At 46.5% G+C, this 22,268-nt stretch overlaps 1 protein-coding gene across 11 annotated transcripts in view; it reads right to left on the reverse strand.

The window, feature by feature from the left end:
• The window catches only part of LOC146356059 (uncharacterized), a 42,669-nt gene extending 20,401 nt beyond the window's left edge, over positions 1–22,268 (reverse strand). For 2 of the 11 annotated variants that reach the window (XM_084831457.1, XM_084831449.1), the window contains exons 1-6: positions 21,954–22,265; positions 10,808–10,932; positions 9,490–10,013; positions 7,850–7,976; positions 4,001–4,077; positions 1,922–2,048 (exon numbers count right to left, since the gene is read on the reverse strand). In XM_084831457.1, the coding sequence (XP_084687583.1) occupies positions 1,922–2,048; positions 4,001–4,077; positions 7,850–7,976; positions 9,490–9,834 (676 nt within the window). In that variant the 5' untranslated portion in view covers positions 9,835–10,013; positions 10,808–10,932; positions 21,954–22,265. Of the gene's footprint in view, positions 1–1,921; positions 2,049–4,000; positions 4,078–7,849; positions 7,977–9,489; positions 10,014–10,803; positions 10,933–12,697; positions 12,823–14,606; positions 14,749–21,880 lie in introns of those variants that run through there. The other 9 variants (XM_084831458.1, XM_084831452.1, XM_084831460.1 and 6 more) reach the window with 8 other exon arrangements.

The raw sequence follows: 22,268 nt of genomic DNA on the forward strand, positions 1-22,268 counted from the left end.
TGAGGAGGGAGTGATGCCATCAGCCCTCAAGGAGGCAGTGATAAGACCGCTCTTAAAGAAGCCCTCCTTGGATCCTCAAGTTCTGAACAACTTTCGCCCAGTCTCAAATCTGCCATTTTTGGGCAAGGTGATTGAGCGGGCGGTGGCGGTGCAGTTGAAGGCACACTTGGAAGAAACTGATTATCTAGACCCATTTCAGTCGGGCTTCAGGCCTGGGCATGGGACAGAAACGGCCTTGGTCGCCTTGGTGGATGATATGAGGAGGGCTCTGGATAGGGGTGAATGCTCCTTCTTTGTTCTCCTCGACCTCTCAGCGGCTTTTGATACCGTTGACCACGGTATCCTCCTGGACCGCCTGGAGGGGTTGGGCACTGGAGACACTGTATTGCGGTGGTTCCGGTCCTTCCTCTCTGGCAGGTACCAGAAGGGAGCACTGGGAGAGGAGGTTTCGGACCCGTGGCCACTTACTTGTGGGGTGCCACAGGGTTCCATCCTCTCCCCGATGCTATTTAACATCTATGTGAAGCTGCTGGGGGCTATCATCAGGAGGTTTGGGGTGCAGTGTCATCAATATGCGGATGACACACAGCTCTACCTCTCATTCAAATCTTCACCAAGGTTGGCCGTAGAATCCCTGTCCAAATGTCTGGAGACGGTGAGTGGCTGGATGGGGAGGAATAAGCTGAAGCTGAACCCTGACAAGACCGAGGTACTTTTGGTGGGAGACAAGAGGAGGCTGGGGGATGTTGACCTGGTGTTGAATGGGGTATGGCTACCCTTGAAAGACCAGGTCCGCAGCCTGGGGGTCATTTTGGACTCCCAGCTGTCCATGGAGGCTCAGGTGTCAGCTGTGAGCCGGACAGTGCTGTATCAACTCCATCTGATACGGCGGCTGCGCCCCTTCCTTCCCGACCATCTGCTCCCATCGGTAGTACATGCCCTGGTCTCCTCTCGTTTAGACTACTGTAATGCGCTCTACGTGGGGTTACCCTTGAAGACGGTTCGGAAGCTGCAGCTGGCACAGAACGCGGCGGCTCGCCTGATTAAAGGCAGCCGCCGGCGAGATCACATCACTCCAGTGCTGAAGGAGTTGCACTGGTTACCAGTTGTTTTCCGGGCCAAATTCAAGGTGTTGGCTTTGACCTTTAAAACCCTATATGGTTCCGGCCCAGCCTATCTTAAGGAGCGCCTCCAGCAGCACTAGACAGGCCGCTTAACAAGATCAGCCTCGGATGGCCTTCTCTCTGTCCCATCAGCCAGGACAGCTAGACTGGTGGGGACGAGGGAGAGGGCCTTTTCTGTGGTGGCCCCCACTCTGTGGAACTCCCTCCCTAGGGAACTCCGTCATGCCCCCTCTTTAATGAGCTTCCGTCGTGCATTAAAAACGTGGTTGTTCAGGCAGGCATTTGGGGTGGGTTAGGGTATCTAAAAAAAAGTTTATGGTAGAATTTTATTGTTTTAAATTGTTTTATGGTGTGTTGTACATCGCCCAGAGTGGCTGGGTGACCAGCCAGATGGGCGATTAATAAATTTAATAATAAATAAATAAATAAACTATACATTACTTTGTTGTATTCCCTTATGAATTTGTATATATTTTATCGTATTATTCTTTATAATTTTTCTCTGTAATCTTTGTAGGTTTTTCCCCACCCCCTGACCTTTTTATATTGAAGTTTGAGTTTGTATGGTCAGGATATTATTCCTCTTTGTTTGACTCAGACCTATCTTTCTCCACTAATTTTTCTAAACCCCTTTTAAACCAGTGACCATTGCCACATCCTGAGGCAGCAAGTTCCTAAGTTTGTACTTGAAAATAATAAGTAAATGAAAATAATACCTGAAAAAAATAATAAAACTTTTTTAAAAAATAACTTGTACCTTTTACACATCTATCAACAAAGAGCAAAGGAATCCTTACCCAGAGAAGTGACATTCCCATAATTCTCCACCATAACTTCTCTGTAGAGAGCTCTTTGGCCTGGATCCAGCAGACCCCACTCCCCTTTGCTGAAACGCACAGCTACTTCCTCAAAGGTCACAGGCCCCTGAAAGAAAGAAAAGGGGAAAAAATCTCCTCACAAATAGTCCTAAACAAGGTCTAAAAATTCACCTCCCCCTATTCCCTCTGAAAAGTGATGTGGAAAGTATGTGAGGGATGGAGGTTAGTAGCCTGACTTGAAAAAGGCACCATTCCAAGGAACTTTTTGCTCTCTCCAGGAAATTAAGCATCAGAATAAATCTCAGTGTCAAAGACTGAAAGAGTACATCATATTCAGTAGGAACAAGGCTAGTTAAAACATGGTTGCTGGGAGAAACAACTCAATTGTTGGATATGAAGAGACGGGGGGAGGTGTTTCCCCTCCGCAATCTCTTTTGCTGAAGATTGGGTGCTGTTTACATGTTTTCGGTATAGTGTGTACCGTAACTGTATCCCACATGTTAGATTTTATTGTATCTACTTCATGTGGCTTTTATCTGATACGCCACCTTGAGAGGGTTCCATCCGTAAAGGTGGCCTAGAAATAATTTTAGATAGTGTCAACAATCAAATCTCTCAGAATGAGGAGCCATGATGCAGTCAGCACCTTTTATAGGACCAGCTGGGATCTCATTGGCTCCTTGCGTCACCTGATCCCTGCTAGGCTAGCAGCTGCAGTAGCACCCTCAGGCTACCTGCAGTGATGGCGCTGTGGCACAGCTGAGATCAGGCCTGTAGTTCTCTCCCCTTGCAGGCTGCCATGGTGACCCAGCGGGGAAGGTGAACGGGCCCTGTCACAAGCGTCCCCAGGTGGAGATATACACACACAAGTGTCTTTCGGCTCTCTGTCCGTCAGTCAAACGTGATCTACAAATAATTATTCCTTTTGATTTTGGTGGGATAAGTAGCTTCCCCCTCCTCCTTGCTAGACCCCTGTGGTGGCTTGAAAAAAAGGATTTTTTTAAAATTTATTTCAGATATTTATTGGCCGGGCTTTCGGGCATATAAATGCTAACTGAATCATAACCCAGAAATTAAAACAGGCCTACAATCCTAAACCGGCTTAGTTGAAAGATACTTCCATCAAAACCAATGGGAGTTAACCCAGAGGAAAGTATGTTTAGGATGGGAACAGTAAAATGAAATATTGTGACAGAAATCTCACATGTGGGACAAGGCTCGCTTGTTGTTGTTGTTTATTCGGTCAGTCGCTTCTGACTCTTCGTGAGTTCATGGACCAGCCCACGCCAGAGCTTCCTGTCGGCCGTCGCCACCCCCAGCTCCCCCAAGGTCGAGTCCTTCACCTCCAGAATATCATCCATCCATCTTGCCCTTGGTCAGCCCCTCTTCCTCTTGCCTTCCACTTGCCCTAGCATCAGCGTCTTCTCCAGGGTATCCTGTCTTCTCATGATGTGGCCAAAGGCTCGCACCTCCCCAAATTTGCCTGCTTCCTCCCCCGCCCCAATATTTTTTTTCCTAGTGTCACCCCTAACTGTAACCTCTTGGGTTGTATCCAATGGATACAATGGATGCCAGCAGGACATAGCTGGTGGAATGGAATTCCCCTCCCACCCTCCGATTCAGAGTAGATAGTGGTGGGGGCGGAGAGGAAGGACAAAGATGATGCTGATGATGAATTTGATGATTAACTTCTGTACTACCCTTCTGGAACCAACCAAGGTGATTTACAAAAATTCAGAAAACAAAAATATAAATACAAACATAGTAAAACATAAAAAACGATCTTAAAGCCTATAACAACTTAAAAAGCCAAATTAAAAAGATATGTCTTGACCCCTTCCTGAATGCAGAGAGAGAGGGGACAGTCGTAACTCCAGAGGAAGTACAGTGAAGCCCGCTGGAATAAAATTCTTGTGTTCAAATACTTAATTTTTTGTTTGTTTGCTGAAATCCAGATCCTTCCTACTGGGAAGGTTGCAGCGGCAAAATGAGTCAGATACATGGTGTCTTTGTAACAAAAGAACATAAAAGATCTCTCTCTGAGGATCCCTCTCTTACCTGATCTGAATCCATTGTTTCCATTCTGTCACAAAATGGAGACGACTGGGAATGCATCTCTAGCGTCATTCCTCTGCCTGCAAAAGGAGACGAAATATAAACATGAAACATGACAGCAAGGTTGTTATCCTTTAAACCTATTTCACATTTCACTTCCTTGTGTAAAGATGTGTTTGTCTCTTCAGCACAACTGACGAGACTATTATTAGCTGCCCTAACAACAACAACAAGAAGTAGTAGTAGTAGTAGTAAACATTCTAGGTCAGCATTTGCCAACATGGTGCCGTCCAGATTTGTTGGACTAGAATTCCAGTCATCCCGAGCCAGTTTTTTTTTTTTTTTAAACACCCTGCGAGGTGAGGGTAGCATCTAGGGATGTGCGGATTTTGTAAAATCCATTCCATCTGCATTTTGCAGATTATCAGGTGCCTTTTGTACCATTGTCTGCTCATTGATGGAATCAGATTCTTTTCCAATTTTCTGAATTTCCACAAATTTGCATTTGCACAAATTCGCACTTGCAAAACAGCGCTAATCCCCCCCCCCCATGTGCATTTTCACGTTTTAGCCTATGGGGGAAAACAACATTTTCAGCTCTTCCCCCACCCCTCCAATTTTACATATTTTTCAACAATTTGCCTAAGAATCCAAACAGTTAAAAAACGAAACAAAAAACACGTTCCGCAAGTCCGCAGAATCTGTGTGACTTGGAAAGGCCGGTCCGCTGTGGAATCCGTGACTTGGTTTCATAGAAATCCGAACTCATCTGATTCTGTTGCAGTTTTCTCCAACATCCCTTCTAGCATCTCTCCACCTTCACTCTTCAAATGACACAGCTACCTCGTTCTACAATGGATCATCAGCAGTGTGGCGAAGGGGGAATGCAGAAGAGCAGGGTTCTGGGACTATTTTCAGAGCAGGAGGAGTGATGTCATCTGCCGGAGCACCAGGCTGTTTGCTCTGGTAAGTGAATGAGGTGATAACGACTCTTTCTGTGACAGATTAGCATGCTATAGAGGGGAATTCAGGGAATGGGGAAAATAATCAAGCAGGAGCTGGATACTTCTTTCCTTTTCTTTGATGGAGTACTACTTCAGCTCTTCCTGGCTCTGGCTGAGTCCATTTGTGCTGTGCATGCCGCCCTTTGTGGATGACACGCACCGTGCGAAGCCAGGAACTCGGATGGCAGCACCAACTGAGTCCCCCTCCATGTTGAGAGAGGCACAGAACTGCATACCTCCCTCAGCACAGAAAAAGGCAAAATGGGTGGGGTGATGACATCAGCAAGTGGGGCCACGCCCCCTGACATCCACCGGCAGGGCCACGCCCACCAACATCACCTGGCCTATGGAGGGCCCAATGCAGTCATTTCAGGCCTGCACCTAAAACTGGTTCCCCACCCCTTCACTACACAAGGGGTGGGCCACAGATTAGGCCCTCGGCCTAATGTCACATGGCCCTTTGCACGCAGCCACTTTAGACCTCTGTCAAGAGCGAGCTGCCCCTTTCCCAGCAGCCCACTGGCCAAGAAAAGAAACGGAGGGGGAGAAAAGGACTGACCCTCCCACTGTTGGCTTTGGCTCCACCCACCACCAACGTCCGGCCCCTGACAGATTACCTGTAAGGGAACGTGGCCTTTCACTGCAGGAAAAAAAAGTTTGCCCACCTGTGCACTACACCATAGTGGCTCTACGTACTTCTGAAGTCCTTAAATCCACTGGAAATGGGAACAAACGCCTTAAAATGTGTGTTTAAACCTGATGCCTGCCACACTTTGCAGTTGTTTTAATCTCCAGCAGGGACAGCCCAGTAAAGGGGCAAAGTACCCACAGCCAGCCACATTATTTTGGCACCTGAGGCAAAAAATCCAATGGAAAAAAAATCTCCCTGGCAGTAAAAATACAGCAACCATGAATTAAATAACTACCAAAGTTGCTGCCCTTCATGACAGCCAAAGTCAGCCGCCCAAGGTGGCCCCTCACTCTACCTAATGGTAGGGCCGGCCTTGCTCAAGTCTCTGGCACATGGTACTCAAAATCATCGCTAATAGATGTGGTACTCATAATCATTGCTAATAGACAAGGGGAATGGCTATATAAAAGTCAGCAGAGGGTTGATATTAAAGTATTTAACAATATTTATGAATCACTTACATTAAAAGTCGTTTCTAAGCGAGATACATTCTAATACAGTCAGTAGAGGCTGGTGGGTCTGATTTCAGTGGGGCTGTGCATCCACTCCAGGTTTCAGTCAGAACCAGCCAGAAATCTAAAGCAGCTGTCCAAGGTGCTGAACCCTACCCACAAATTAGATTCAGCACATTGGAGAGCTCCTTTAGAGTGATGGCTGATTCTGACTGAAACTCGGAGTGGATTCACAGCACCACCAAAATGGGAGCCACCCGCCTCCAATGAATACAGTATAAGATCACAATTAAATAATATATACTGTACACCAGGGGTCCCCAATGTTGCGCCTATGGGCACGTCCAATGGCACCCACAAACCTTTTCACTTCCTGCTCCCTTCAAGAACTTTTTTCTTCATAAAACGTTGAAAAACCTTAGGACGCCAGGTTCTCCTTCCTGTTCCTGAACCTTCTGCTGATCTGCTGTTCAGTGGGCAGGAAGAGAAAGGAAGGCAAAGGGGTGGAGGGGCGAGAAAGAGCAAGGCTGGAGGCTGGTTGGGGGTAGAAACAACCAGGTAAAGAGGTGTGTGTGTGTGTGTGTGTGTGTGTGTGTGTGTGTGTGTGTGAGAGAGAGAGAGAGAGAGAGAGAGAGAGAGAGAGAGAGAGAGAGAGAGAGAAATAGGGAGGTTAGAGGCTAGGAAGGGAGAGATAAGAGAGACAGCAAAGGGGAAGGGTCCATGTGGATGGAAGAAGATTCAGCAGGCCAGGAAGCAACTCTTTCCACTTCCCCCTCCAAGCCTCTAGCCTTGCTATTTCTCCCCCGCACCACTTGACTAGCCAGGCCCCCACAGCAGCCATTATATGACTTGCCAAATCCTCCATGGGAGCCATTTTGTGGTGATGCCCACAGCAGTGTCTCAAATTCCCAAATGACCTTGGGTCCAAATGTGCCCACAGGTCCAGAAAGGCTGGGGCCCCCTCCTGTATACAGAAGACAAGATTACCTTCCTGGGAGTCCTTGTTAGAAAAAAGTATGTTTTCAGTACGCACCCAAAACCCAGAAGGGTTTGCGCCTGACTGATTTGTAATGGCAGGGAGTTCTGGGCACCTCCAAGAGGATTTCTCTTGATGAAGGCAGCAACCAATGTGGTCACAGCGTGCCTTTATGAACAGGAGAAATGCTCCTTTGTCTCTCTAAGATTTGTTCACGTACCTAAAGAGCAAGAAAGCCTCCTACTTTGGGAATGTTTGCATTTTCCTTCCAGGCTCTTGAAGAAGGTTTTATTCTGAGAAGCGCAGAACTACATTAAAAATGTCTACCATTACTTTGCACCAGAGTCTTCGTCTCATTTCTGGAGTGTAGCACAGAACAGGCAGGTATGTAGGGGTGGGTGGGTGGGTGGGTGGGTGGGGGTGTCAAGCAATCTCTTCAGTATCCTGGCCCTGAGTTGTTTAGGGTTTTGTATAGAGTACCAAAACCCTAAACCCAGCCAGGTAGCATATAGGCAGCCAATGCAGTTCCCTCAGCATAGGTGTAATACGCTGGGCATGGACCGCTCCTGTTAACAACATGGCTGTGGCGTTTTGCACTACCTGCAGCTTCCCAACCAACCTTGAGGGTAGCCCCACATAAAGCAGAGCCCCCCAAATGCCAGAGATCTGAGCAGAGACAGAGCTGAACTTGAAATTACGAAGTATCCAAGGACCTCAAGAAAGCCTTACCAAAAGAATCGGTGTCGCTATCACGCTCCTGTGTGTTGGCTTCAAACAGCAGCCTCTGCCATGTGCCTGAAGCAGCCCCATCCGCCTCAGGGAAATTTGCAGCCACGTCCATGAACGGCTCCTGTGCCTGAAAAAGCAACAACTGCTCAGCAAGAGGAATAACAGGGCGATCTTTTCCCCCGTAAGCCTGTCCATTCTGATCTTCCACTCAGGAACTCTCTGGCTCCAACAGTCAACAAGAATAACAGCTGGTGAGTATGTAAGGCCTTCTCAGTGGTGGCACCCAGGATGAGAATTCCCTTCTCTCCTTTGGGAACCCTTGTCTCTGCTGACATTTATTTTCTATGTCAATTCCATAGTCTTCTGTCATACTTTTGACTCATTCCCATTGTGGGATGCTGAATAAGCCTCCCCCCGCTTCCTTCCCCATCCCTTTTTCCTTGGGGGTCATTTCTTTTTTAGATTGTAAGCCCACGGGCAGAGACTGTCTTGTCTAAGTGATTATATATAAGCTGCCCTGGGAGCCTGAGGAGTGGCATAAAAATACTTCAGATAAATAAATAAGCAAACGTAGGGCTTTGACAGGATTCTGCAAGGCTCTTGTTATGCCATGGGGATCAGATATTTATTTTTAGATGACAGGAAAGCAGGTTTTTTTTTTAAAGGACAGAATAAAAATAAAGAAATAAGGAAGGGACCCTATAACTTAGTGGAAGAACTTTGCATTGCAGATGGTGCCAGATTAAATCTTTGGTGAGAATAGTAACCTTCTTAGAAGTATAGAAGAGTGTTTCTCTTTTTCACCCGTGGAAGACTGTGGAAGGCATGGCACAGGATTCTAGGATTGTAGAGTTGGAGGGGGCCAAGTAAAGGCTACCCAGTCTAATCCCTTGATAGAGGCAGGAAATCCAGAGCAAGAGAATCCTGAACAAGTGGATGCTGGGCCTCTACTTGCAGATTTCCAGCAAAGGACAGCCCACTGCCCTTCTAGGTAGAGATGTTGAAGAAATCCACTTGTGGGGCGGAGTTCAAGTATTCCTAGGCTCAGCCCCCTGGACTTTGTTTTGGTTCCTGCTGCACAGCCCAACTTGATCTGCAGTGAGTTGGCCCAGGTCGCACATTTTCCAATTTTGCACATTTCTGGAGGGAGGTTCTGTAATTTCTGCAAATGATGGCCAAATTTGCACAAATGATGGCCAAATCTGTATACTCTGTGTAATTCGTGCAAATTACAGCCCAATTTGTGTAATTCACACAAATTGGGCTGTAATTTGCAGAAATTCCAGAACCAGCCCCCCCACACGTGCAAAAAAGTTCCCGGAGTTTGGGGAAAACACCACAGCTGTCATACATGCCGTGGAACTCCGTCGAACCAAAAATGAACCAGATTTCTCAATGACAGACATCCCTTCTTCTAGGTAACTGGTTCCACAGTCGAGCCCCCTTGAAAATAGTTAATATATCCTTTTGAATAAGAGTAGGCAACCTGTAGGCCAAAACTTCTGGAGGGCCAAAATTCCCATCAGCCTGAACCAGCATAGCCCATGGAATGGATCATGGGAGTTGTAGGCCAAAATATCTGGAGGGCCACAAATTGTCCACCCTCTGCCCTTGAAAATACCAAGATGTAACATCTTCACCTGATCTTCTTCTGGTTTCCTCAGTTGGAAATCTTCTGCCAGGCCCTCTGCTGGAATGCAGTTCTCCGAGCTGTTTTCCCTCAGTGGGTTCTGCCATTCTTTGGTGAGGAACGGCTCCCTCACGTGCTGATCGGGATTCAGCATCTGATCCTGTGGTGGCCCATCAAAGCAGACTGCATCCTCCTCACCTGAGACACTTCTGCTACTCCCAGCCTTGATGGCAGGAGGGCACTTTCCGGACGCTTCAGGGCCTACTACGCCTTGTTCTTCAGTCCTGACTTCACGCTCTAGCCTGGCCTCCAACTGTAAACCCACTGCCAAAGGATCACCTTGTTCGGCCCTCATTTTCTTTTCTTTTTTTAATTTTCAAGGCAAAGACAGCTGGAATTTGGAGGGGAACAGGCAGGAAACACTACTTCTCAGTTCCACGAAGTCAACAAACTGTTGTTCTCCAACACTGCTAAATGGCCCAGTCAGCAAATAGGCAAAACGGGATGGTTCCAGCTAGCCAGAGGTGAGTCTCCCTGCAGGAAAGAGAGGCGAACACCAAGTGTTTGTCTTATATGCCTTATGCTGTGTAGTGACCTCCCCACAAAAAGACGCAACTACTGGACATTGAGAAAATATATGTTTAAAAGAAGCATTAGCTATGTTGCGCTGCCAGCAAGTAGCTGAATTAGACAATCCCTTATTAAAGAGGCGGTGTCCCACAGACATGAAACAAATGTTTTTGCTGAATAAGACACAGCCTGAGATCCACAGATGCGACAGGTAGACACCAAAGCGGTGATCCACTGATGAGTCATTTTGTGGTGGTGCCCGCAGCAGTTTTTCAAATTCCCAAATGTGCCCACGGGTCCAAAAAGTTTGGGGACCCCTGTTCTAGAGACCTTGGAAAGGGAAATGAACCATGCAAAGTGACAATTCTGGCAGTACACGCTAAAATCTAACAAAAACACCCAGTAAGAACTCTTCAAAAGGGAAAACAAATGACAGCAAGGTGCCAAGGATGGGTCCCTGAAAATGAAGTCAGCTGGTGCATACATTACCATCAGTGGGAATCCATTTCCCCCTCCCACCCAGTTTTATATACCATCTCCAAATACCATCAGTGGAAGACATTCACTAGGCAATTACAAAGGAGAGGGCCTTCTCTATGGTGGCCCCTAGATTTTGGAATTCCCTCCAAAAGGAGATATGATTGGTATTGACTTCGTTTTCTTTCTGGTGCCAAATTCAAAAGTTGTGAAGCCGCCCTGGGGTCCTTTGTGGATGAAGGGCGGTTTACAAATTTTAGAAAGAGAGAGATAATACCTACTAGAGAGAAGAGCCCGTAAAAGGGGCTGGTTGCCGAGTCACAGTTATATGCAAGTTAGAAAGCAGGCCGAGCCCTCAGAGAAGCAATGAGGGGGAAGAGCCGAAGCCCTACAGAAGGGATTATTCCTGCAGAAGGGAAAAAAATCAGAGGTAAACAATAACAATCTAGTTAGCCACAATACAGGATATTCATCTCTCTATTTTTCTGCTACTGCTATTGTAATTTCTTTAACTACCTACACATTTCTTCTGAGCAGCAGAACACAATAAATAAAATTATTTGGGCCTTATAATTTCCGGCATTATCTGGCCAATGATAACTCCAGCATAACGGTAGATTCCTCCAGGAGCCAAGGTCTGGTTGGAACAAAGAGACAGGACAGATAAAAGCAAGGACTTCTTCACACAGCGCATAGTTAAACTATGGAATTCACCACCTCAGGATGTAGTGATGGCCACCAATTTGGATGGCTTTAAAAAGGGGTTAGATAAATACGTGGAGAAGGCTATCAATGGCTACTAGTCCTGATGGCTATGTGCTACCTCCAGTACCAGAGGCAGTGAGCCTATGTACCCCAGTGGCTAGGGAACATGGGCGGGAGGATGCCGTGGCACTCATGTCCTGCTGGTGGGTTTCCCGTGGGCAGCTGTTCCACTGTGTGAGCAGAATGCTGGACCACATGGACCCTTGGTCTGATCCAGAAGGGCTCTGCTCATCATGCTGTTCTTGGTGTGGAGCAGCAGCGCCACCCAATGGAGATCTGTCAGGGCCTCTCTTCACTGTCCATTTGAAATAAAACACTTTTTTAAAAACTTAAAACACGTGTCAGATGTTGCTGTTAATGCTGGATTTAATGCTGCTGTTTTAAATTGATCCCCCCCCCCCCGCAAAAAACTGAATGCTGCTTTTAGATGGTATTGTCTTTAAATGGATCATTTTGCAATTGTTGTTTTGTTCCTTTAAATTGTTTTGTATTCTGCCTGCATTGATGCAAGCCGCGCGGAGTGCTCTATGAGCAGAATATAAATATTAAATAATGCCAATTATTACTAATAATGATTAATAATACTAATCATACTATGAATCATACTAATCATACTACTACTAATACTAACAATAGTAGTAATAATAATAATTTCACATAGCTGAAGTCCTACTTCTACTAGCTGTAAACGTTTTCATTTGCACTGCAGTAGTCTATCCTGCACCCGCTTCAGAATCAGGCGGTAACCTAAACATAACTTTCTTTTTTAAAATGTAACAATGTTTTCAGGGAACCTGTTGCTTATGCATGTTTGTCGACAAGTAAGCACACATAGGACTGCAATCTGGGATAAAACAGGAGTCGTCATCGCACCCCTTTTTCCATCCCCCTCTGCCATCCCCCTCACTTGTTCGCCTGCATGCCGTTCCTGCTTGCCTGTGGCGACCAGGCTGGCATAAATAGAAGGCAGATTTAGTACCATCAATGTGAATAGTGTTTTACAGACTGGATAATTTAACCATGGCTGCAATCTTATGCATGCTTCCACTCAAGTCTCGCTGAAGTCAGTGGACTTGCTGTCTTTCCGCAAAGACAAAGAAAGGGGCAGGGTTTTCCTTTCTGACAGGGAGCCAAAGAATACAGACTGTCTCTGGTAACAGTAAACAGCTGGAGCATATGTGCCTATTCCGAAGGTATACTGTCCCTAGACAATGAAGTTCTGTTTAGCTGCCACAGCTAATAGATGTCCTCTCCTTTTAAGATCTGCCTCCCACAACACTTGTGTGATGCTGCCTCTGTTCTTTCCTTCAAATCCCTTTGCAGAACCTTTCCAGGACTGCCTTTGGCACATTCCTCCAATTCCTGTATACTGCTGCAACCAGTGGTACAGCGAGATCATTTCATACCCTGGACATAGTGGTCTTATGGCTGCTCCCTTTAGATGGCCGTTTGTATTACTTCAGTTGTGGTTCCTCCACAAGGAATACTCCTCTTCCCTCCCGACCTTCCGTGGTTCTACATTCCTGATATGCTAAAGCAAACAAACCAACATTCTTTTCAAAAAGCTGTTTGTCTACCCTGATATTTTTTTAAAAGAAAAACTCCAACCATGTAACACTTTTGCACTTCAAACTCACTTTATAAACGGCACCAACGTGACTGCAGGAATAAAATGGCATTTGCTTCTGCTGCCCTGATGCTAAACGCATTAACCTGGGGATAAGCACTATTTTGTTGTAGAAGAGGAAAACGTACTTTAGAAGAATAATGAATAAAAAGGGCATTGGTAGCTATGTACAGCAGGTGCGCGCCCAACTATAACATGTTTTTAAGCATAAGAAAAAAGGATGCTGCAGCAGCCGGCATTAGCCCAAGTCGTCTGCAGTATGGCCATGCCGGCCCAGGTTCTGATGTTTGCTGCTGCCCCCATCACCTGTCACTCTTTGGGTGGACGTTTGGGGCACCCCCAGGCTGCGGGACCCCTGGATTTTGGCCCCAACAGCACTGCTGGTTGCAACGAATCCCAAGAACCAAAGTAACGCCAAAGTAACTCTTTTACCTCTGCCTCTCCTTCCTCTGTTTCCCCTGTGTCAGATTTTACACTGTACGTTCTTCCCGGGCAGAGAACTGTCTTGTTGTAGTCTGTAAAGCACAATTCACCTTGACAGTGCTAAATCAGCCTTCTATTTAAGCGCCAGCCTGGTCACCACAGGCAAGCAGGAACGGCATGCAGGCAAGCAATCAAGGGGGCTGGCAGAGGGGGGCTGGAATGCTCCATCCCTCCTCTGAGCCCATGATAGTCACCAGAGACTCATAGAATAGTAGGGTTGGAAGGGGCCTGTCAGACCATCAGGTCCAACCCCCTGCTCAATGCAGGAGTCCAAGTCAGAGCATCCCTGACAGATGGCCGTCCAGCCTCGTCTTGAATGCCTCTAGTGTGGGACAGCCCACCACCTCCCTAGGTCATTGGCTCCACTGTCATATTGCTCCAACAGTCAGGACGTTTTTCCTGGTGTTCAGTCGGAATCTGGCTTCCTGTCACTTGAGCCCATTATTCCGTGTCCTGCATTCTGGGATGATTGAGGAGAGGTCCTGGCCTTCCTCTCTGTGACAACCTTTCAAGTCCTTGAAGAGCGCTATCCTCTCTCCCCTCAGTCTTCTCTTCTCAAGGCTAAAACATGCCCAGCTCTTTCAGTCTCTCCTCGTAGGGCTTTGTTTCCAGCCCCCTGATCATCTTCGTTGCCCTCCTCTGAACCCTCCCCGGCTTGTCTGCATCCTTCTTAACGTGCGGTGCCCAGCCCCCTCCTCCACACCAAGCATAGAAACGCACCTCTACCAGTGCCTCTGCAGGCTAGTAAAACTTTCTGCACGCTTGCAACTCGCCGGGGTGGAGCGGGGCGCAGGGGGCACCTTATTTGCAAGGCTCTGCTAGCTAAATAAATAAATAAGTAAATGCAGTCACCATCCTCATTAAGCATTTGTGGAAGGGACCCTGGATAGGTTAATAATAGGTACACAAGTCATCCCCTGGCCTTGGGATAAATTTGTATGTGGGGGGGGGGCTCACTGTCCTTTCTCCCGCTCACCCTATATTCCTCAATCAACAGCTGTTTCTGCGCATATATATATATATATACACACACACACACATAATATATATGCTCCACCCCTGCTCCCTATTAAAGGGCCGAGCTGACGCCGGCTGTCTAGCTGGGAAGCAAATTCGGTCATATCGGATCCGCATTTCTCACGTTAGTTTTAATAACTCAGCGCTGCAGTCTTGTCTCCCCCACTGCACCCCAACAAAAAACTCACCAGATCTCGCCCAGCCATTGACACCACAGTGGAATCTTTCCCAGAGTGGGGGGGGGGGGGAGTTTGATGATATTAAAAGCAGGAAGTGACTTAAAACAGTTTACAACCCTCCTTCCTAGAAGACACACTAGGAATAGAGACTCTGTCAGTTTAACCCTTCAAGAGAATTTCCCTGGAAAACAATTTTCCAGGAGGGCCGTTTTTAAAAGCCTTGTTCCAGTCTTCCCCAACATGGCCTCCTCCATGAAGTGTTGGACTGCAACTCCCATCATCCCCAGCCACCTGGCTGGGAATGATGGGAACTGCAGTCCAACACATCTGGAGGGGGGCCATGTTGGGGAAGACTTCCTTATTCCATTGGCATCCAAACAGAGTCATGTTGTGGAGCCTTAAGTTGTAAAAACAACAGAGTCCTGTGGCACCTTAAAGACGAATGCATTTATTCTGGCAGAAGCTTTTCATGAACTAGGGCCTACTTGTAGAGCTGGAAAAGGTGCAGAAAAGGGCAACTAAAATCATCGGGGCTGGAATAACTGGCCTACACTTGGTGCTTTTTAGTTTGGAAAAAACGCAAATTCAGGTGCAGTCCTATGCATGTTTCGACAGGAAAAAGTCCTGGCTGGCTGGGGCATGCTGGGAGTTGCGGGACATTTTTCTGTCGAAACATGCATAGGATTGCGACGTGAGAATGTGGTGGTGCGGACATGGCGATGGCTTACAAAAAGGTTGCAATGTGTGGAAAAGTGAATCAAGTTTATTTAGTTATGAAATTTATAAGGTGCTCTATATCTAAAAATGATTCCCAAGCTGTGGTAAATAAAAAGAAAAAAGAATCAAAAGACAAATGAACAAAAATAAGAATCAAAAGACACAAGAATAAAAAAAGGATCCCCCCACCCCCGACCCACTCTCCCTCACAATACTCGAACTCTAGATCATCCAAAGAATTTGATCGGCAGGAGATTCAGGAAGGATAAATGGAAGCTCTTTTTCACACAGTACGTGCATGACTTATGGAACTCACCACCACAACATGTGCTGATAGCTGCTGGTTTAGATTCAAAAGGGGTTTAGACAAATGCATGGAGGAGAAGTCTAGCCTATTAAATAGAGTGGCTCGATGGAAGCCTACATGCATATACCTCTCACTACCAGTTACTGGGCCCTTCCCTCTCTTGTTGTAATTAGGAATTTAAAAGCCTATTTTAAAAGCCTTTTTTAAAAGCTTCACTTGCAGTGTGAGAGGGAGGAGGGGAAATCCCTTATCTCCAATTGGAGATAAGAACACCTCCCACGGGCCATATCTCACCGATAGGCCGCATATTCCACATCCCTAGATTAGATGGGTCGTTGGGCTGAACCACCAGGGCTCTTATGTTCTTCACATAGCCTTCCCTAACCCAGTGCTCCACTGATGTCTTGTCCTACAACTCCCAGCATCCCCAGCCCACCTGTCCATTGGGTATGCTGGCCAGGGCTCATGGGAGTTGCAGTCCAACAACATCTGCAGGGCCACAAGTTGCCCATCCCTGACTCATATGATGGCATCAGCTTTTGTGGGCCAAAGCCCCCTTCGTCAGATCCACGGTGAAGCATTTTCTTCTTTTTAAGCAACACATAAGTGGCCGTCTTACTTCGGATCAACTCCTCATGATCAGGAGGATTTTATACTCAGGATCTTGCATCTGTTAAAACAAACACTTGGAATTTAGGGAATGCTGATCATCCCAGACAAATTTGGGGAACGTCCAAAACCTCTACACCATGGCTGTTGAACCTCTTTCAGCCTGAGGGCCAAATCCCATTTTAGAGAAACTCTCGGAGGCCGCATTCCAGTGGTGAGCAGGGCCACAGGCAAAAGGGGCGGGGCCAAAAACACCAGCATCTTTTAGCTGAAAGCACTTCCTGCCAGTAACTCAGCCTTGGGAGAGGCATTTTAGAATGCGGGGAGGAATGCACAAGAGCTGGGAAGCTGCCAAACAATGGGTGATTGAGGGAAAGAAGGCATGAGCGTCTGGAGAACTCCAGAGGGCCAGATTGGGACCCTTGTGGATTTCGCCCTTGGGCCTGAGATTTTGCACCCTTGTTCTACACCTATGAAAATATTGACGAGTCGCTGAAACAGGATCGTCGGTGTCCAATTTTGGCTGTCCCCGTTTGTTTTGACTGTAACATACTGACATGACATATGCAAACCATGATATGCAAACCATGACATATGCAAATGATATATGCATACTGACATGACATATGCATAACCATGATATCCTGATGAGCAAACTAGCTCAAAGTGGGCTAGATGAAACAACGATCCGGTGGATCCACAGTTGGCTACAGAATCGGACTCAAAGAGTGCTTATCAATGGGACCTTCTCAAACTGGGGAGAAGTAACGAGTGGGGTACCGCAGGGCTCAGTCCTGGGCCCAGTGCTCTTCAACATTTTTATGAATGACTTGGAGGAGGAGGTGCAGGGAATGCTGATCAAATTTGCAGATGACACAAAACTGGGAGGGACAGCTAATACTTTGGAAGACAGAAATAAAATTCAAAGTGATCTGGATAGACTGGAGCACTGGGCAGAAAACAACAGAATGACATTTAATAGGGACAAATGCCAAGTTCTGCACCTAGGAAAAAGAAACCAAATGCACAGTTACAAGATGGGCGATACGTGGCTCAACCACACTACAAGCGAGAAGCATCTTGGAATTGTTGTCGATCACAAGCTGAATATGAGCCAACAATGTGATGTGGCTGCAAAAAAGGCAAATGCTATTTTGGGCTGCATTCATAGAAGCATTGCTTCCAAATCCCGGGAAGTACTAGATCCCCTCTACTCAGCACTGGTTAGGCCTCATCTGGAGTACTGTGTCCAGTTCTGGGCACCACACTTTAAGAAGGATGCAGACAAACTGGAGAGGGTTCAGAGGAGGGCAACAAAGATGATCAGAGGACTGGAAACAAAGCCCTATGAAGAGAGACTGAAAGAACTGGGCATGTTTAGCCTTGAGAAGAGAAGACTGAGGGGAGATATGATAGCACTCTTCAAGTATTTGAAAGGTTGTCACAGAGAAGAAGGCCAGGATCTCTTCTTGATCATCCCAGAGTGCAGGACATGGAATAATGGGCTCAAGTGACAGGAAGCCAGATTCCGGCTGAACATCAGGAAAAACATCCTGACTGTAAGAGCAATACAACAATGGAACCGATTACCTGGGGATGTGGTGGGCTCTCCCACACTGGAGGCCTTCAAGACGAGGCTGGACAGCCATCTGTCAGGGATGCTCTGACTTGGATTCCTGCATTGAGCAGGGGGTTGGACTCGATGGCCTTGTAGGCCCCTTCCAACCCTACTATTCTATGATTCTATGATTCTATGAAACATAAAAATTGCAGGCATGGTCAAACAAGTACACTGTCATATGAAAACAAATATATTGTGATAACAGCCCAGTACCTCAGGTATTAGGAAACATAATAGTCAATTATCCTAAAAACAGTCTACCACAAGTGCCCCTTGGACCAGCTGTTATCTCTCAGCTGTTAGACTTGCCTTCCTGATAGGGCTGTTGTGAGAATAAAAATAAGGTTGGGGTCTTTGGGTAGCTGCTTCATGGAGGAAGGGTGAGATTAAAATGAAATAAATGGTTAATCTGACCATAAACATGGCTGACATCTGTGGGAATATATACCATTCGCGAAAATCACGTGTAACATATCGATTGTTTGTAATCTGCCACTCCTATAAGGCAGGGGTGGGTCTGATTTCAGACGCCCTCTGCAAGGGATCAGTTTAGACCTCTGAAAAGAGAAATCCGTCCTTGCCTCAGCAGCTTGCTGGGCAGGGAGGAAGATCGGGTGGAGAGAGAAAGAAAAAAATGGAGTGGCAGAGACAGAGAGAGAATGGAGTGGCAGAGAGAGAGTGAGAGAGGGAATGGGGTGGTAGAGAGAGAGAATGGGGTGGCAGAGAGAGAGAGAGAGAGAATGGGGTGGCAGAGAGAGAGAGAATGGGTAGCAAACAGAGAGAGAGAGAAAAGGCAGTGGCCCTGCACACTTCTGGCTCTGGTTCCACCCACTGCTGACTTCGGTCTCACCCACTGCCAGCATATGGCTCCTCAGATAACACTCATGACAGGAAAAGTGTTCTCTACCTCTGCTCTAAGGAGCAAAAGGCATAGAATCCTAGAATAGTAGGGTTTGCAGGGGCCTACAAAGCCATAGAGTCCAACCCCCTGCTCAATGCAGGGATCTAAGTCAAAGCATCCCTGACAGGTGGCTGTCCAGCCTCATCTTGAATGTCTCCAGCATGGGACAGCCCACCACCTCCCTGGTTAATTGGTTCCATTGTCGTATTGCTGTAACAGTCAGGAGGTTTTCCCTGATGTTCAGCAGGAATCTGGCTTCCTGTCACTTGAGCCCATTATTCCGTGTCCTGCACTCTGGGATGATCAAGGAGAAATCCTGGCCTTCCTCCCTGTGACAACCTTTCAAGCACTTGAAGAGCTCCATCATATCTCCCCTCAGTCTTCTCTTCTCAAATATACAATAGGCAAAATAGGCAAAACACAAGCATTTGTTTTCCCCTATTCTATCCCCCCATAACAACCCTATAAGGTAAGTGAGGCTTAGAGAGAGCGACTGTCCCAAGATTATGCAGTTATCATCTACTTTAATGTAGGTAATATTATTATTATTATCTACTTTAATGGCCAAGTAGAGATTTCATCCAAATTTGAACCCTGTGTGTGCTAGTCCGAATCCAACCCTACACGAATTATTTTATTTTTATTTGTTTGCTTTGTTTTATTTTTAAAATAATTTATTTAAAGGATTTTAGTTATTTCATTTCATTTTATTTTACATATGTCTAGGCCACCTTTTGGAACAAAGCCCTCACGAGTCGGCTTACATGAAAACAACCACAGAACAAAACATCAAAACACAATCACAAGCAATTCCAACAAGAAGAAAAGGTGGAAGACAACAGAAGAAGCCAATGTGGCTTCAAAAAAAGCTTAGGGATGACCTGAAAACAAAAAAGGACACATATAGGAAGTGGAAAGAAGGCCAAGTAACAAAGGAAGAGTACAGGCAGGTAGCACAGAATTGCAGGGATGGTGTCAGGAAGGCTAAAGCTGAGAACGAGCTGAGGTTAGCAAGGGATGTTAAAAACAACAAAAAGGCTTTCTTCAGCTACATGCATAGTAAAAGGCAGAGGAAAGAAATGGTGGTTCAGCTATTAAATAAGGATGGCAAAACGATAACAGATGACAAAGAAAAGGCAGAGGTGCTCAATTCCTACTTTGGCTCAGTCTTCTCCCAAAAGAGGGTCTATGACCTCCCGGCAAAGGCGAAGTACAGGCTGAAGGGGCAGGATTGCAGGTTGAGATCGACAGGCATATGGTCAAGGAACACCTCATTACTTTGAATGAGTTCAAATCTCCAGGGCCAGGTGAACTGCATCCTAGAGTCATAAAGGAACTGGCAGAAGAACTCTCAGAACCGCTGTCTATTCTCTTTGAGAAATCATGGAGGACAGGGGAAGTGCCAGAAGACTGGAGGAGGGCTAACGTTGTCCCTATCTTCAAAAAGAGTAAAAAGGAGGAACCTGGGAACTACAGACCAGTCAGTCTGACATCAATCCCTGGGAACATTCTGGAGCAGATCATAAAGCAATCCATCTGGAAGCACCTTGACAACAATGCCGTGATTACTCAAAGCCAACATGGATTTGTCAAAAACAAGTCCTGTCAGACAAATCTGATCTCATTTTTTGATCAAGTAACCTCCCTTGTAGACCATGGGAATGCTGTAGACATCATATACCTCGACTTCAGCAAAGCTTTCGACAAAGTGCCCCATGATATCCTGATGAGCAAACTAGCTCAAAGTGGGCTAGATGAAACAACGATCCGGTGGATCCACAGTTGGCTACAGAATCGGACTCAAAGAGTGCTTATCAATGGGACCTTCTCAAACTGGGGAGAGGTAACGAGTGGGGTACCGCAGGGCTCAGTCCTGGGCCCAGTGCTCTTCAACATTTTTATGAATGACTTGGGGGAGGAGGTGCAGGGAATGCTGATCAAATTTGCAGATGACACAAAATTGGGAGGGATAGCTAATACTTTGGAAGACAGAAATAAAATTCAAAGTGATCTGGATAGACTGGAGCGCTGGGCAGAAAACAACAGAATGGCATTTAATAGGGACAAATGCCAAGTTCTGCACCTAGGAAAAAGAAACCAAATGCACAGTTACAAGATGGGCGATACGTGGCTCAACCACACTACAAGCGAGAAGCATCTTGGAATTGTTGTCGATCACAAGCTGAATATGAGCCAACAATGTGATGTGGCTGCAAAAAAGGCAAATGCTATTTTGGGCTGCATTCATAGAAGCATTGCTTCCAAATCCTGGGAAGTACTAGTTCCCCTCTACTCAGCACTGGTTAGGCCTCATCTGGAGTACTGTGTCCAGTTCTGGGCACCACACTTTAAGAAGGATGCAGACAAACTGGAGAGGGTTCAGAGAAGGGCAACAAAAATGATCAGGGGACTGGAAACAAAGCCCTGTGAAGAGAGACTCAAAGAATTGGGCATGTTTAGCCTTGAGAAGAGAAGACTGAGGGGAGACATGATAGCACTCTTCAAGTACTTGAAAGGTTGTCACAGAGAAGAAGGCCAGGAGCTCTTCTTGATCATCCCAGAGTGCAGGACACGGAATAATGGGCTCAAGTGACAGGAAGCCAGATTCCGGCTGAACATCAGGAAAAACTTCCTGACTGTAAAAGCAATACGACAATGGAACCAATTACCTGGGGATGTGGTGGGCTCTCCCACACTGGAGGCCTTCAAGATGAGGCTGGACAGCCATTTGTCAGGGATGCTCTGACTTGGATTCCTGCATTGAGCAGGGGGTTGGACTCGATGGCCTTGTAGGCCCCTTCCAACCCTACTATTCTATGATTCTATTCTATGATTCTATCACATTTAAATGAAAACAATCCTTTAAAACAGCAGCCTAGAAAAGTACAGGCCAGCAAAACACCACCAGACATTTAACTAAAACTAATTAAAAACGATGTCAGGTCAGCAGCACTACAGATCCTTATTTAAGAGAAAGCCACCTAAAACAAGCCAGTTGATGGGGCCATATGCATATTACTTGGGTGGGAATTCCACAAGGACGGGGCCACCACTGAACAAGGCCCCGACTCTCATGCCAGCTGATCTATCTTACAGGTGAGCTTACAAGCCGGGCCTACAACACTGACCTCAAGACCTGGGCAGGTTTGTATGGGGGAAGGCAGGCCTGCAATTACGTTAGGCTCTTATTGCTGTATTCACCCGTATATGAAGCATATCCACCTGGAAGACGTCTCCGAATTTCCCTAGAGAATTCAGCTGTATTCTCTCATCCATCCTTCCCTTTTTCTTCCACCTGGATCTGTCCTTTCCCTCTCCTTCTGCCCAGCTACCTCCTTCTCCTGGATAAAGAGAGAAATGGATGCAAGAGGGTACATCAGGAGCCAGAAAAAACCAACACGTGTGCATGCATTTAAATATACACACACACCGAGAGAGAAAGTCCGCTATGAGTCATCCAAAGAGACTTGCAGAATCTCTCTCTCTCGGTCCTTTAGTGGTTAAAGTGACAGCGCC

The sequence above is a fragment of the Heloderma suspectum genome, chromosome 2 (assembly GCF_057233095.1).
Source record: "Heloderma suspectum isolate Gila_16-S chromosome 2, 16-S_ref, whole genome shotgun sequence".
NCBI lineage: Eukaryota > Metazoa > Chordata > Lepidosauria > Squamata > Helodermatidae > Heloderma > Heloderma suspectum.